Here is a 14,762-nt window from a genome sequence, read left to right on the forward strand (position 1 = left end):
CACGTTTGCAGTTTTGCATAACTTACCCAAGTACATTAATAGCACTGAGGCTTTATCATAATGCTGTATATGTAATTAACTTCCTGCATTAACCATTCCTGCTTTATTCAGACCAAAGGCAATTTGTTCAAGTGTATTTCAATTGCTCTGTACTAAGAGTTTGTATTGGAAAAATATGTTCTATTAGGATGAGACTAGTTCAATCTGAGTTCAAAATACTCATACTCTTTAATACATTTTTTAAACAAATGGCCCCTGTTTGTTACCTCTTCATGTCGTCAACTCATGTGTCAGATGTAGATTTCTCATGTAGAGGGGGTACTGTGATTAGTACAATTAACACATGGCATTGTTTGTGCTGTATCACACACCTGGGCAAATTACCTGTCATTCCAGGTTATTAACCATATATACATACATATTGACTCTTCATTAAAACATCATGTAGCTGATTGAATTTGCAAAGACTTAACATATCAGCATTGACTGCAAAAAAGATGTACACCTCCAAATCTTTACACTTCTTTTTAACAGCAGCTTTTTTTTATGTAGACAATATCTTTAAACATCTATATGATTTTATTTATTTATTATTTTTTATTTTTTATATGAAATTTGTCCAAATAATTAGGGTGTCTTTCAAGATCTACTCCTTTTTGTTGGTCAACATGCTTTGAAGCCAATTGTGAATTTCATCATACGGTAAATGACCTAAAATTTCACCCTCACACTTGCTAAATGTATGCCATGATTCATTGCGTAAATGGTTTCTGCTCTATTAAGGTATTCACAAACATATTCGGAATCTAACAGATGGAAGTGTTGTCAAAACTTGCATGCTCTGTCATCATGGTTGCTAACTGTTCACACATTGTCTCTGTCATTAGGTTGATTGCTAGTTTTTTAGCATGTAAGTGACATTGAAATCATCCTTAGATTTACTTAACGCACTCTTTCCTTTTAATTTATTCTGTACGCATGTAATTTTATATACACTTAATATTGAAATATTTTTTTCTCTCATACAGATATGTTTTTCAGTGTTTTTACAGTTAATCTGTCTGTCAATGTTATTTCAGTTCATGTCTGTCAATGTTTTTACAGTTCATGTCTGTCAATGTTATTACAGTTCATGTCTGTCAATGTCATTTCAGTTCATGTGTGTCAATGTCATTACAGTTCATGTCTGTCAAATGTATAAATGCTTTCTCCTTGTGTCATGTGATGTATTACAGGTGGCCAAAATCTGTAGAAATGAATTTTTGAAGTCCATCATAGTGTACCTGTGTTAAATAATGTTCAACATTTATCAGATAAAAAGACAGATGTAAATTGCTTAAATTAGTGATACAGGAAACTGTATTGAAAGTGAAAGTTTGAAGTGGATCCTGTTTGGTGCAGAAATGTTTGCTACATTTATCTGGCGATCATTTGCTGACAGCAAACTGCAAAATATTCATAGGTAATGGAAAAATGATACCAAAGTAAAATTCTTTATTGACTTCAAATGTATCAAGTATCATAATAGCTTGGTTGATGGTCCTAACTAATGACTTACCGGTATTTGTAGTTTCTAATTAATAATTCAAGTTCAGCGTTCATTATCAACACACTTGAAAAATAAATAAATAAATTGTAGCACATGAATTTTATTTTTTATACATTTCATACAGCCATTGTCATGATATGTATCCCATTGCATCATTACATTGTAAATCATTATTTCGTAATCATTACTCAACTGCAGCTGTATATCTTTGCTAGAATCATTTGTCATCATGTGTATGTATATCACTGTAAATGTTGGTGCCCCTTACAGCCTCTGGGACGACCACCCAATCACCCCTCAGAGGGTAGCGATATGACACATGGGCAGGTAAGGCTCACCTATCAGTTCAGGTGATCATTTTACTTTATTCCCACATATTTCTGAACTTTGCTGAGTTGGAGTATTTGTCAACAACTTGGCCATTTCCCAACACATTTCTCAACTTGACTATTTGTCCACACCAGACCTTGCTGTAGGCGCACCTGATAGTTCAGGTGATTATTCCTTGCTATTCCTCTGTACTCTAGCTTAGTCACTTTTGCAACCCCTCTGAACCTTGGTCATTTTTCACTGCCTTTCTAGACCTTGGCTATCCCACACTCTCCTGACCTTGACCATTTGACCATTATCCAACTCTTAGCCATTTTACCAGCAGTTCTGAAGCTTGCCATTTGTCCACACTTCTCTATTTGATCGTTCTGCCTTATGCCATACTCTGAACTGGCTATTTGTCATCCACACACAGCTCTGACCTTTGTCCTTTGTTTTCAAGCTGTGTTTCGGTCTTATCTTTGGCATGTATAAAGTGAAGTCATGGCATGTACCTGTAGTTTGGCATCCATTGGTGACAGTCATATGAATTCATTGGACAGGCTCTTTCAAGTATTTCCCAAGATATTGCATGTATTTTTTGGAGAAGGCTTCAGTCTTAATTCTCACATGGTACATGATCTTTATATTGTTCTTTTGTATCCCGCATGGATTTGTAGACTATTCATAGAGGAATATTCTTTTACACACCTGGGTGTAAATATACGTAGTTTTTAAGATCATTCTTTGGATATCTGATGAGTTAATGTAGTACTGAACTAAATATGACAGTAGCAAACATCATCATGCTGTCATGGTACATGTAGCAACTTTAGTAGCCTAACATCGCAGTGTGGAACTGGGCCTGAACCTTATGTGAAAAACCTAACGTAACTTATACTTTTGGGAATTAAAACATGCTGTAGCGGAGTTGGAAGTAATACTCTTAGCTCTAGAAGCGGTGTTATGCTTCTGTAATCTAGTACCTGCCTGTGCCTGGTGTTGTCACTTTTATAAGGTTATGATTACAGGTATTAAATGTTCTGAATTGACTTACTGCCTTGTTTCATGTTGTCTTCCTCTCCAGCTGTATGTGGGTCTGCCAGCAAACTGCAGATGGTCGTGGTTTTCCCCAGGGCTCTGCTTGGTTTCCTCCCACTATAATGCTGGCTGCCATCGTATAAGTGAAATATTCTTGACTGTGGTGTAAAACACCAGTCAAATGAATAATTACTGCCTTGTTTTTTGGGGTTTTTTTGTGGTGATTTGAAGAGAAGGTGTACTTTATTGGCATTCATAAGATTGGACTGAATGTTTGGGTCGTTAAAAGCAAAGAAAACACTAACGTGAAGTATACATGTATGTCAGATGAAAGACCATCAAATATTTTCCTTGAAAATTGTTTGATTTATTTTTTTTTTACAATTTTTTCAACCTAGTAAAATGCATTTGAAACTTTGGAATCTATGCCATGGTCTTTTGATATTAGGACCTGTGATGTCACATCAGGTTTTTGCCGCTTAACATTCATAGGCTTCTAGATTTCACCGTTAACAGAATGCATATACGTGTAGATTTTGTAATACATTCCCCAAATAAACCTTGAAACAAGCTACTTCAAGCAACAAAATATGCATGTCATGTCACTGATCACCACTACAGACCACAGTAGAATCTGATGTTTTTAGACCAGTTTACCTGATTAGAAAAATTTAAAAAAAAAAAAAAATAAATCCAGATATTTTCGTGGATAGTTTTAGGGATCTTGCCTCTGATATATATTTCATTTTAGTGTTTTCTTTGCCTTTTTATTAAGTTAGTTAGCGCACTAGCGCAGCGTAATGACCCAGGGGCCTCTCACCAATACAGTCGCTGTGACTTCAAGTCCAGCTCATACTGTCTCCTCTTCAGCTGTACGTGGGAAGGTCTGGCAGCTGTGTGCGAATGGTCATGGGGTTTCACCGGGCTCTTCCAGCTTTCCTCCAACCATAATGTTGACCGCTATCGTATAAGTGAAATATTCTTGAGTACGGCGTAAAATACCAATCAAAAATTTAATAATAAAGTTAGGATAACAACAGTCTCATTAACCCTTATTATTATTTTAACACTAGAGTGTTTTTGTTTCCCAGCACTTGGGCTGGTAACATATTTAATTGAAATCAGATGCCAGTCATTAAGATGGATGCGTTAATTTTTTTTATATTGGAAATTCCACAGGGTTTGGTGATCTTAGCGTAGCTAATTAATTATTTTCTTGAGGTATCCCTGAAAGCTTTTTACTCTTATGATGAAGGTGTTAGAAATTGTACAACACATTGTCTGCTTGAGTTTTTAAAATTAACTGGGAGTGTGAGGATGTGTAATTGCTCGAGGACAAAATAATTCTGAAAGCTGTGTTAAATCCAAGTAAACAACGGACTAAAATTAACATACAAGTTCTTTAATCGAAACATTCACAAGAAATTCTGCTGATGAATATGTCTTTTCAGGGCACCAAAAAACAATCACCAATGCAGATGGCTGCTGCCGTATTAGAAGGTAAATGTTTCAGAAAATATATGTTCCTTCTTTTGCTGATAAAACTGTCTAACAGAAGTCCGCTAGACCATGACCAGGTTCAAATCCAGCTCCTGCTTGTTACATCATGGTACGTCAGAAGATTTTGTCAGGTACATTCTTTATGAGCACAAAGGCCTTTATAATGGGAATCTGTCAAACGTCTAGCAGCAGGACCTTGAATCCATGTTATTGATGTCAGATGTTCCTTTCCCAACCCATCATTATGATGTCATAATAAAGACAGAACGGCATTACAGCCTCCCATTGATTGCTAAGACTGCTGCCAGGATTTCTTGATTGTTTCTAATGCTTTAATTGCTACTGTGTATGTTTGCATTTAAATGCACTAATGTTATCCTGTTCTTGTTTCCAGCAATGAGTAAAAATGAATTTAAAAGTGTTGTTAATTTTTTCATCAGTTGAGCCTTTTAAGTGGAGAATGATCATGGTATTAAAATCCAGTGGTTTTTTTTTTCCTTATCCAGACAAACTGTTGGTGGAACTTCACATACTCCAGGCCAAGGAACTGATGGGAGCAGACAGAAATGGTGAGTGGTTTGTTTCATGTCCATTACCCGCTTGTATGAAACCCTCTTAAAGTTAAGAGCACGTAACTACAATGGCGACATAATGCCTACAGTGCTGGTTGCCATGGTAGTTACATGCTCAAGAGGGCTTCGTGCAAGTGGGCCCACGTACTTCCAATATCTGGACAAGGGACTGCCTGTAGGTAAAATTGGGTTGGTGCATTAGACCATCTTTGTTGTTGTAACCCATCTCTGTCAGGAAAAACATGGTACCCAGGCAGGATTGTGGGAATCTTTCTTTACTTGATGAATGAATGTCTTCCATATCTGAACTGATGCTTGTAATTTTCTGAGTTTTCCTGAAAATAACAAGTCATTGACCAATGAAGCCATGTGTCTAGTTCTTGTTTGCGAGGACATTGTGTAGCATCAACATGTTCCTCAGATACCTGACGAGTTGTGAAATTCTTTGAATTCCTCCGGGCTCTGCCAAGTTTCCTCTAGACTGGTTGGTTTTCTCCAGGCTCTGCCCAGTTTTTTTCTAGATAGCCTGGCCTTTTCTAGGCTCTGTAAGTTTGAGATGTCTTGTTTCTTCTAAGTTCTGCACAGCTTCCTCCAGACTGCCTGATCTTCTTGGCCCCTGCCCAGTTTTCTCCACATTGCCCTGTCTAGTTTCCTCACGCTCTTTGGTTTCTTCTAAGCTCTTTCCAGTTTCCTCCAGGCTGCTTGATCTCGTCTAGGCTCTGTCCAGTTTCCTCTACACTGTCTGCTTTCTTCTAGGCCCTGCCCAGTTTCCTCCACACTGCCCTGTCTCATCTAGGCTCTGTTAAGTTTCCTCCACACTGTCTGCTTTCTTCTAGGCTCTGTCCAGTTTCCTCCACACTATCTGCTTTCTTCAAGGCTCTGTCCAGTTTCCTCCACACTATCTGCTTTCTTCTAAGCTCTGCCCAGTTTCCTCCAGACTGCTTGATCTCTTCTAGGCCCTGCCCAGTTTCTTCCACTCTGCCCTTTCTCTTCTAGGCACTATCCAGTTTGCTCACGCTGTTTGATTTCTTGTAAGCTCTGCACAGTTTCCTCCAGACTGCCTGGTCTTCTAGGCCCTGCACAGTTTCCTCATGCTGTTTGGTTTCTTCTAGGCTCTGTCCAGTTTCCTCTGAGCTCTATTTGGTTTTCTCCACGCTTTGTCCAGTTTTATCCACTCACGAAGTTGATCACCATCATACATAGGGTGAGGTGCAAGTGTGTTTGGTATGCCAACTGCATAAAATACCATTCTGACAAACAAAAGTAAATATAATCATGTCCTTTTTTTCAGGAATGAGTGATCCGTATGTGGAGGTGAAGAAAGGAAAGAAGAAGCTGTATGAGACGAGTGTGAAGAAGAAGACCTTAACACCACAGTGGAATGAAAATGTCACCTTCATGTTACCGGATGAAAAAGAACACCTGGAGATTGTGAGTGGTGTAATGAACATGTGTATATGCAGAACTGAATAATGCATGCTTGACAGGAAGATGAGAAGACAAATTGTACACAATATATTAATTTATCTCAGTATTTGAAGACTACCCTGCATATACATCTTCAGATGTGTGTTAACTGTCGGATAAGAGACGAACAATTCATGAATTTGTGTCCTATAAATTTGTTATATGGAAATCTCACATTAGTCACAGACGTGTTTATGGCAAATGCTGTTTGTTTATCTGTCGTGCATGTGTTTCAAGTACTGTATGTTGGCAGTTCTTGTGTGTGTGTATGTTATATAAAAACACATGTCACATTTTCCCTCAGAGTCAGGCATTAATATAGTTTGCAGTTCTGGTTCTAGACATGGTTCTGTGGATACGATTTCAGTCTTTGTCACAGAGCATGGCAATTTCTAAAGTTACTCCTCTTCATGTAATCTAATTTTGAATGTGTAGACGGTTAGAAATTTAGTTTTGTGAGCGACAGTTGAAGTGTACTGGATATTAAATGGAGTAAAAAGTCTGCAGACAATATACATGTATGTACAATGTATGATCATATAGAAGTACTTCAGCATGTGCAGGGCTAACTGCAGCCTTACATGAGAAACTTTGCAAAGAACCTCGCCATTGCCATCGCTTCTGGACAGTTTTTTCCATGCATAAACCTCACATCCTTTTAAAAAGGGGAATGCTCTTTCTCATTGACAGACCGTTCAGGATAAGGACTTCATTGGGAAGGATTTCCTGGGTCACCTGAGCCTGTCTGTGGACCAACTCAAGGCCTTGTCAATGAGGGTAAGATAGATTGAAGGCAGTGTTTAAATACAATTTCTGCATGTCTTAACATAACGTATGACCATATTGGCTTCCTCCACTAGACCAAAGATATCTTTCCTTTGACCTGGTTGTGGACAGCCAGGACATTCTACCCTGCTCAGATAATTTTTACCTCAGCATGTATATTTAAAACTACAGTTTGTGGGTAGCCCATCTTTTAGAAGAGAGCACAAGTTCATCCACAATTTAAAGGGAAATCTTTTCAATATATATATTTGTAAGTATGGGTAAATGTTAAACTATTACATTACATGTATGTATATGTACTGGTGTATCTGACTTGAATGCAGTGAAAGGGACATTCACTGTAACTCTGAATGCCTCAGTATATTTAGCCTGTTTTTTTGTGGTGATTAGCGACCACAGACCCTTAAGAAATGTTTGAGTGACATGTTTGAATCTATCTCCAGCTAGTTCAGCTGTGGATAAGGTTGTCTGAATCATATTTATTCATTGTCAATGTGGCCCATGCGGTTTCAGTAATACTTTTTAACCTGACTTATGCCGTGTGTGTACATGTGCTCAGGTATGTGACAGATACATTTAGAAGACATAGTAACTGATTTGCATATTCCTGACCAGTTAACACAGCTCTCTACACACAGCTGCATGTATGTTTGTGCATATTACAGGGGTCACCTCAGTGGTTTCACCTGGAGAATGCCAAGTCTGGGCAGATTGAGCTGGGCTGTTCCATCACCTCGTCAGACGAAAAGGTGGGTGGTGGCAAACGTCACTAGATCTGTATATAGCTGGCAAACGTCACTAGCTTTGTTTATTTGTGGCATCAAATGCCACTGGATGTGCTACATGTAGGTTACAACAAATGCCATTGGATGTGTTTAATAGGTGGCAACAAATGTCACTGGCAGAAAAAGGTGTTAGGTGACAACAAATGTCACTGGATGTGTTTAATAGGTGGCAACAAATGTCACTGGCAGAAAAATGTGTTAGGTGGCAACAAATGTCACTAGATGTGTTTAATACGTAGCAACTAATGTCACTGGCAGAAAAATGTGTTAGGTGGCAACAAATATCACTGATACATTGGGCGGCAAGAAATATGACTGGATGTATGAGGGGGCATCAAGGTTGCTGATGATGGTAAAGATGATACTGTTTGACAACAGATGTGTTGTGAGTGGCTTTCAAAATGTGATATCAGCGTACACTATGATATACGATAGAGGCATACTCAGTCTGTATACAGCAATTAAGTCAATTGCATTGTTTATGTTAGGATATAAAACTGAAAGTTGTTACTTCATATAAAATGAAGCACTTGTCATGATTTTTATTATCTATAGTGGTGGCTTAGTATATTATTATTAGTATTAGATTTAGTGATTACCAGTGTTAATACATGAACCGGTAACAATTTTTCCAAGATGTATTATCAGCATCGTGAAATTAATAATACATGTACAACTGATTTATACTGTAAAGCTGAGAAATCTTGCCATGATGAAATCCTATTTTTTGCTTCTGCTAAATCAGTTTGAGGTATATGTAACAGATTATTCAGCTTTAATGTTTAGTAACTTCTGCTTGTGTTGTGCAGTGAGATAGCTTTATTACCCGCTACCTTTATTACCTGGTACCTTCTTTTTAATTTAGTTACCTGCATATCAGAGTTGCAAGCTGAATTTTAATTTAGTTTCCATGCATCTGATTTACCAAAATAATTCCAGTTATCATCTTAAAAGTGCATTTGAAAATTTTTTGATTTTCCAGTTATTGTTACTACTGTAATTCTTCATTCTATTTGCATGATTGAAAGGTGTTTATTCAAGCATTTTCTGAAGGCATTATTCTTCTTGTGAAGCCCTGAAATTGGCCAATTTTCTTTTCCAAAATCAACTTAAAAATGTGCATAAATTGCACTGAAAGTTGATCTTTCATATGCGAAAAGGTTGAGGAGTTTTGGTACGCAGTTTGCTCTGCTATCCACATGATGTGGCTATTGACATTTTCCTGATTTTTGTCATGAGTGGTGAGACAGTTCCTTTGTAATAACTACACAAAACAAACTTCATGTACATTTGTTTAAGATTTATTAAAGACTATTTTTGTACACTTACATGTAAATGTAGTTTTAAGTGAAATATAAATGTTTATTCTGATATGGAGACAGTTGTTGCACTTTGGGTATGTTTCACTAGGCTTTTAAATCTGCAGGACTCAAAGTGCCTGGTACAGTTAGCTTTTTCAAAGGCAAAAAAACTTATATCATCTGTTATTTTGTACAACAGAAACTCTTTGACATATTATTGTAAAGCACAATATTTTTGTAACACTAACATGCATACAAACCAGGACATACATTAGTTATAACATTTTTACGTCATGAAGTTGCATGTATTTGCTAAACACATAAAAGCTTTATGTATAGAATTTGGTTTATTTTTTATATTAAAATCTGTTATGGAAGTTTGAAACCTAAGGATCTTCTTTGTTAAAGTTAACTATGCAATTATAATGTTGTGTTTTGCTAGATTATTATGAGAACATGTGTACACATATCATTGTGGTAGGTTCCAGTAGCGAAACAGATCAAGGATGGGAGGGTGGGTGTGTTATATTTAACACATATGACAACATGTAACTAACGTATGTAACTTTCATATTATCATTGAAGACTCGATTAAAGTGCGGTACTTTAAATCCTCGATGTTTGACCACAGATAAAGTGCATAATTTGGCATACTGGTAGTTATCGCGCATGTCAGATCTGGATGGGATATTTTATAATTTCTGTGAATTTCATACATGCGAATGTACATGTATGTGCCCCCTACAAGAACAATACACTTTAGTATTATAAATTATATTTTCAAATTGCATCTCAAGTATCTTTACTGGTCAAATTTGTTACTGATTTAGGCAACAGTGTAGTTATCTTGAATTTGTTTACAGTTGAAACTGGCATTTTTGAATAATTAGCCATTATTAAAATTATTTGATAGTGGGATGTTATAACAGTTTGTTCAGATCAGTTATTTACATTGTATCTGTATATTTTTGGGATCTCTTTTGTACACATATATATATCAGGGCTTTTTCAAATTTTTGCAGCTATATTCACCAGTTTGATATTAATACTGGACTTTAGTGGAGATTATGATCACCTCTGGCTTGCACTTTATTGGTTTACATGCATGTTTGTGGCCTGTTGGTTGATAAGGAGAATGGTTACCGGACCAAAAACTTGCACTACAATGTTTGAAACACATGTAACCTGGCAGAATTGGCATAAAACCTACACATGGACATGTATCAGTTTGTTATATATCATCAGTACTTAAACTTTCTTATGGCCTTGAATAGTAGTGTTTTATTCACATTTTGTTATGTTTAAGTAGTGCAAAACATTTTAACTAGCACCTTAACTGGAATTATCCAATTATGGAAAGGAGTCTGTTTCACAAAAAGTTACATAGCATGCCATGCAATTAGGTAACTGGTACCATGACAAGTGGTTACAATACTGTCTGCCATGGTACATGTAGGTACATATATGTGTATTCTTGTAGTGAAGCAGGCTCTGGAATTAAATGGCTTTTTTGGAATTATATAATGAGTAGATTTTGTATAATTCAGTTTGTTCAATAAGCATGATAATATAATGGAAGGCTTGATCAGTACAGGTCTTAATTTTTCTTACTCCACACTTTTTTATGAAGTCAATCTGGTGCTTTTTCTTGATAGATAGAATTGTGTAGATGCTTGGTTATGGTGACCAATACTGGTAAATGTATTGTGTTTTGAATAGAATGCAGATGTAGTGTTTTTTTTTAATAGTATTGCAAGCTTAAGTGAACAATAGCATGGATTTCTTTGGTGGAATTAAATGTACATGTATTTCATGTATTTGTACATGTGTAACAGAAGTGAAGACAAAAGGACAGGAATTAAGGGACAGATACCTGTATGATTGGAAAATGGTACATAGTACTCAGATAGAAATCAAGCAGAATAGCAAATTTAAAGCATATTTTCATGACCACCTCAAATATTTCCTCTATTCCATTGGAAGCCATTAATTTTGTCAACAGACATGTTTTAAGCATGATTTTCATGAACCTCAATTTTTATGGACCAAAACAGCAAATTACCCAGTATCATGGTGCTTATTGAAACTGTGAATTATCTCAACTTGACAATGTTTTAGTCTTGGGTATTGTTTTTCACCTTCATTTTGATTTCAAAGCTTTCTGTTACATTCTGTGTCTGTTTGTCTGCTTGTCATGTCTGTTTGGTACATACGTGTATCACTGCCAGAAAGGTTTGTTTGTGTGTTTGTATACAAGTACCTTTGGCCTATGTCTAAATACTAGAATGTTATAATGAACATGTATAGGCTTAAACAAAGGTAACTCCCATATTGTAGGCCTGGTACCAGAAGGATTGGTTTGTACCAGGTTCATATGCTGTACCTGTTTCATGCCTGAATATGTATTGATTTGATGGAGGCTAAAGTGACAATTTGCACCATGTTAATGGTATGGTTTAACATCACCATCTCAGTAATGCATGTACCACCAAAACTGAAATGTGCTTCTAATAATAAAGACATTTATTGCAAATTTATAATTCTAATGTCTTGGAGTTATTTTTTTTTTGTCACACCGTAATATTTCAGTAATATTTGTCACTAATACCAATACTAATGCACCAGCACCTCATTAGTACTGCTATCGTTAACAAACACTTACAGAGTCATAACGTTTAAAGTCATTACAGTTTTATGAGTTATTTGAGAGGTGATGTGTCACTTTAGCCTTCATAATTCCAGTCTTGAAAAAAAAAAGAACAATTCTGTTTTCAACAAATGAGAACCTTCTGTTACTCCCCAACCTGTTCTATGGGTGTGACATTCTCAGCCAATCAGCAGCATGCCATTACATTGAAGGCTGGAGTCAAGTAGGGGTGTCCCTGTTTATCAGTGGAACTTCTGAAAATTGCTTTATGATTGATGGGCAGCTCCATAACTGGCAATTTTGTTAAAGCTTTATTCAATAGCAATAGCATGGTTACATAGAGATCTTGTATATAAACCTCTTAAGCTGATCAAGATGCAGTGTGTTCTCCATGCCTGTCTCATGGTACCTTTACCTGTATGTTTATACATGATAGCTGGAACGATCCAAATGTAAAATCCAGCACCTCTGTCTGTGCTTTCCTAAGATGATTGTCAGGTATCAGATTGGAGGTTCATTAGTTTTCCTGGATGATTCTTAGGTATTATGCTTGAGATGCATTGGTTTCCCAGGTGGATTCTCAGGTGGATTCTCAGGTACTAGGTTTGAGGGGTGTTGGTTTCCTCGGAAAATCCTCGGGTATCTGGCATGAGGTGCAATCTGGCTTGAGGTGCAATGGTTCCAAAGATAATACTCCTTGGCCTGAGCGGTCTAGTCTGAGGTGGGATGGTTTCCCAGTGTAATTCTTTGTTATCAGGCCTGAGGTGCATTGGTTTCCCAGGTGGATTCTCAGGTACCAGGTTTGAGGTGCATTGGTTTCCCAGGTAGCCTATCAGACTTGAGGTGCATTGGTTTTGCAGGAAGATTTTCAGATACTTTCCCGCATGCTCCACCAATAATTCTGCCTGTCATAACTGAAACATTCTTGAGGATGAAAACACTAGTAGAGCAAATAAACCGTACATGCAAATTACAGCGTTCAACCAATCAGTATCCATGATTTATGATTCCCAGACACTTGAGAACAGAAACAGCAACAACAACAACATTATTGTGGACTTCTCACATCCCGTTAAGACGTCCTCGACACATGACCAAAGTCCACTCTCAAAGCTTGCCACAGGCAGTGCACAGATTCAGAACGCCATCAAGTCTGCAAACAGTCACCATGGCAACAGAGGAGATGACTCCTTTGGTTATTCAGGAAATGAAGGCTATTCATCTCTGGAGACTGACATCAGTGGCTATGACTCCTCCCACGTGTCTGTTGTGGACTCGTCCATGGAAGTTCCCGCCTCCCCCACTGTGCCTGTACCAGTGATCAACCTGCCGTCAGAGCCCATCAGGCACACAGAGAATGGAACACAACACAAAACATACATGGTGAGTACAGTGAACTATAAATACATGTACACTGTACATGAAAATATCACAGAGATTAACATTTAATTTTCTTAGTATAAAGTTTCTCATCTTTTTATTTGTCCCCTACAAAATATCCACAGGCACCCCTTGATCCGTCCCTCAGTCTGTCACAAAACAGTTTTGTGCACTTTTCATTTTCACAATGGTTCTTCCTGTCAAAATGAAATTTGTTACATGGCTTCAACATGACATTTTTTTTTAAATACAGATCACGTTTTTGGAATGTTCATAAAAAGTGTTTTCCAAATCTTTCTGAAGTCAAATATCTCCAAGACAACTTACAGCTTAGGTTCAAGTTTGGATTGTTGTCATCCATGATGGACAAATTATGGATTTTTTTGTATCATTGTGCAGCGTTGACATTTTTGTGAACCTTGTACATGGCTTCTCAGCCTCCACCATGGCAACTCACAGGTTAAGTTCAAGTTTTGGCCATTTTGGACAAAACTATGGCACTTTTTTTGTCTTATTGTGTATTTCGACATTCATATAGTTATTATCATGATAGATAGTAAACTAGTAGGGATATGTGTTTCCAGAATGTTTGTTTCGAATCTGACTAACATAAGCATTGGGTGTTTTAAGGCACAGAATTTCTGCTCATTGCCTTTGTGAAATGTTATATCAATCGGCGAGCAATTGGAAAATTGTAGTATAGAGAGAATTATCGAAGATCTGAACATCTACATGTTTGTCCTACACAAATCCACCTCTAAATGTAGTAGTACCGAAAGAACAATTCCTTGAAAGGACTTTCATTTTCGGGGTAAATCACGAAAAGTGTAATAGTTCACTTAGGAGGTTGTATAATCCCATTATGCCACATACAATTCACAACTGATATTTTACATGTCCATCATGCTCCAGCCTGTTCTCACCACAATATGGCTGAAATATTGCCGATGTGGTGTTTTTTTATCATTCATTCATTCGCTCATGTTGTAGCCAAATGGTGGTCATGGTGCCGGGACTGGAGAGGATCAGCCTGACGATGGACGGTTACAAGTACCGGATTCTCCACCACAGAGAAGGTTGACACCTGGCAGATCTGGCATGAGAATGAAGCGTTCCGTGTCTGATGTCAACGTTAGTCAGAGTAAAGATAAGAAAAGTCCCGCGTTTTCCACCCACCGCCTGCGACCCTCTGAATCGTAAGCCCTTCTCCTTCCCCTCTCCATTATTCCCCCCTCCTGTCTTCCTAATTTGTCATTATCACTCCACAGCTCATAAAAGTCTACCCTGACCACCAAAGATCCCCTTCATGTACATCAACAGCAGACTCTTCAGGTTGCCTCCCTTGTTTCACAGCTGATTGCACACTGTGAAGACAATTTTTATGTTTAACGCACTGTATAGATCTAAGTGTGTATCCTACTAGCT

General features: G+C 37.4%; 1 protein-coding gene across 8 annotated transcripts in view; it reads left to right on the plus strand.

Annotated features, from left to right (window-relative positions):
* LOC135467816 (uncharacterized) overlaps positions 1-14,762 on the plus strand; it is a 55,124-nt gene that overhangs the window by 25,350 nt on the left and 15,012 nt on the right. For 3 of the 8 annotated variants that reach the window (XM_064745684.1, XM_064745686.1, XM_064745685.1), the window contains 8 exons: positions 1,820-1,876; positions 4,351-4,399; positions 4,906-4,968; positions 6,263-6,402; positions 7,129-7,215; positions 7,890-7,973; positions 12,972-13,340; positions 14,328-14,533. In XM_064745684.1, the coding sequence (XP_064601754.1) occupies positions 1,820-1,876; positions 4,351-4,399; positions 4,906-4,968; positions 6,263-6,402; positions 7,129-7,215; positions 7,890-7,973; positions 12,972-13,340; positions 14,328-14,533 (1,055 nt within the window). The remainder of the gene's footprint in view (positions 1-1,819; positions 1,877-4,350; positions 4,400-4,905; positions 4,969-6,262; positions 6,403-7,128; positions 7,216-7,889; positions 7,974-12,971; positions 13,341-14,327; positions 14,534-14,762) is intronic. The other 5 variants (XM_064745689.1, XM_064745690.1, XM_064745687.1 and 2 more) reach the window with 3 other exon arrangements.

Source organism: Liolophura sinensis, chromosome 6 (genome assembly GCF_032854445.1).
Source record: "Liolophura sinensis isolate JHLJ2023 chromosome 6, CUHK_Ljap_v2, whole genome shotgun sequence".
Classification (NCBI taxonomy): domain Eukaryota; kingdom Metazoa; phylum Mollusca; class Polyplacophora; order Chitonida; family Chitonidae; genus Liolophura; species Liolophura sinensis.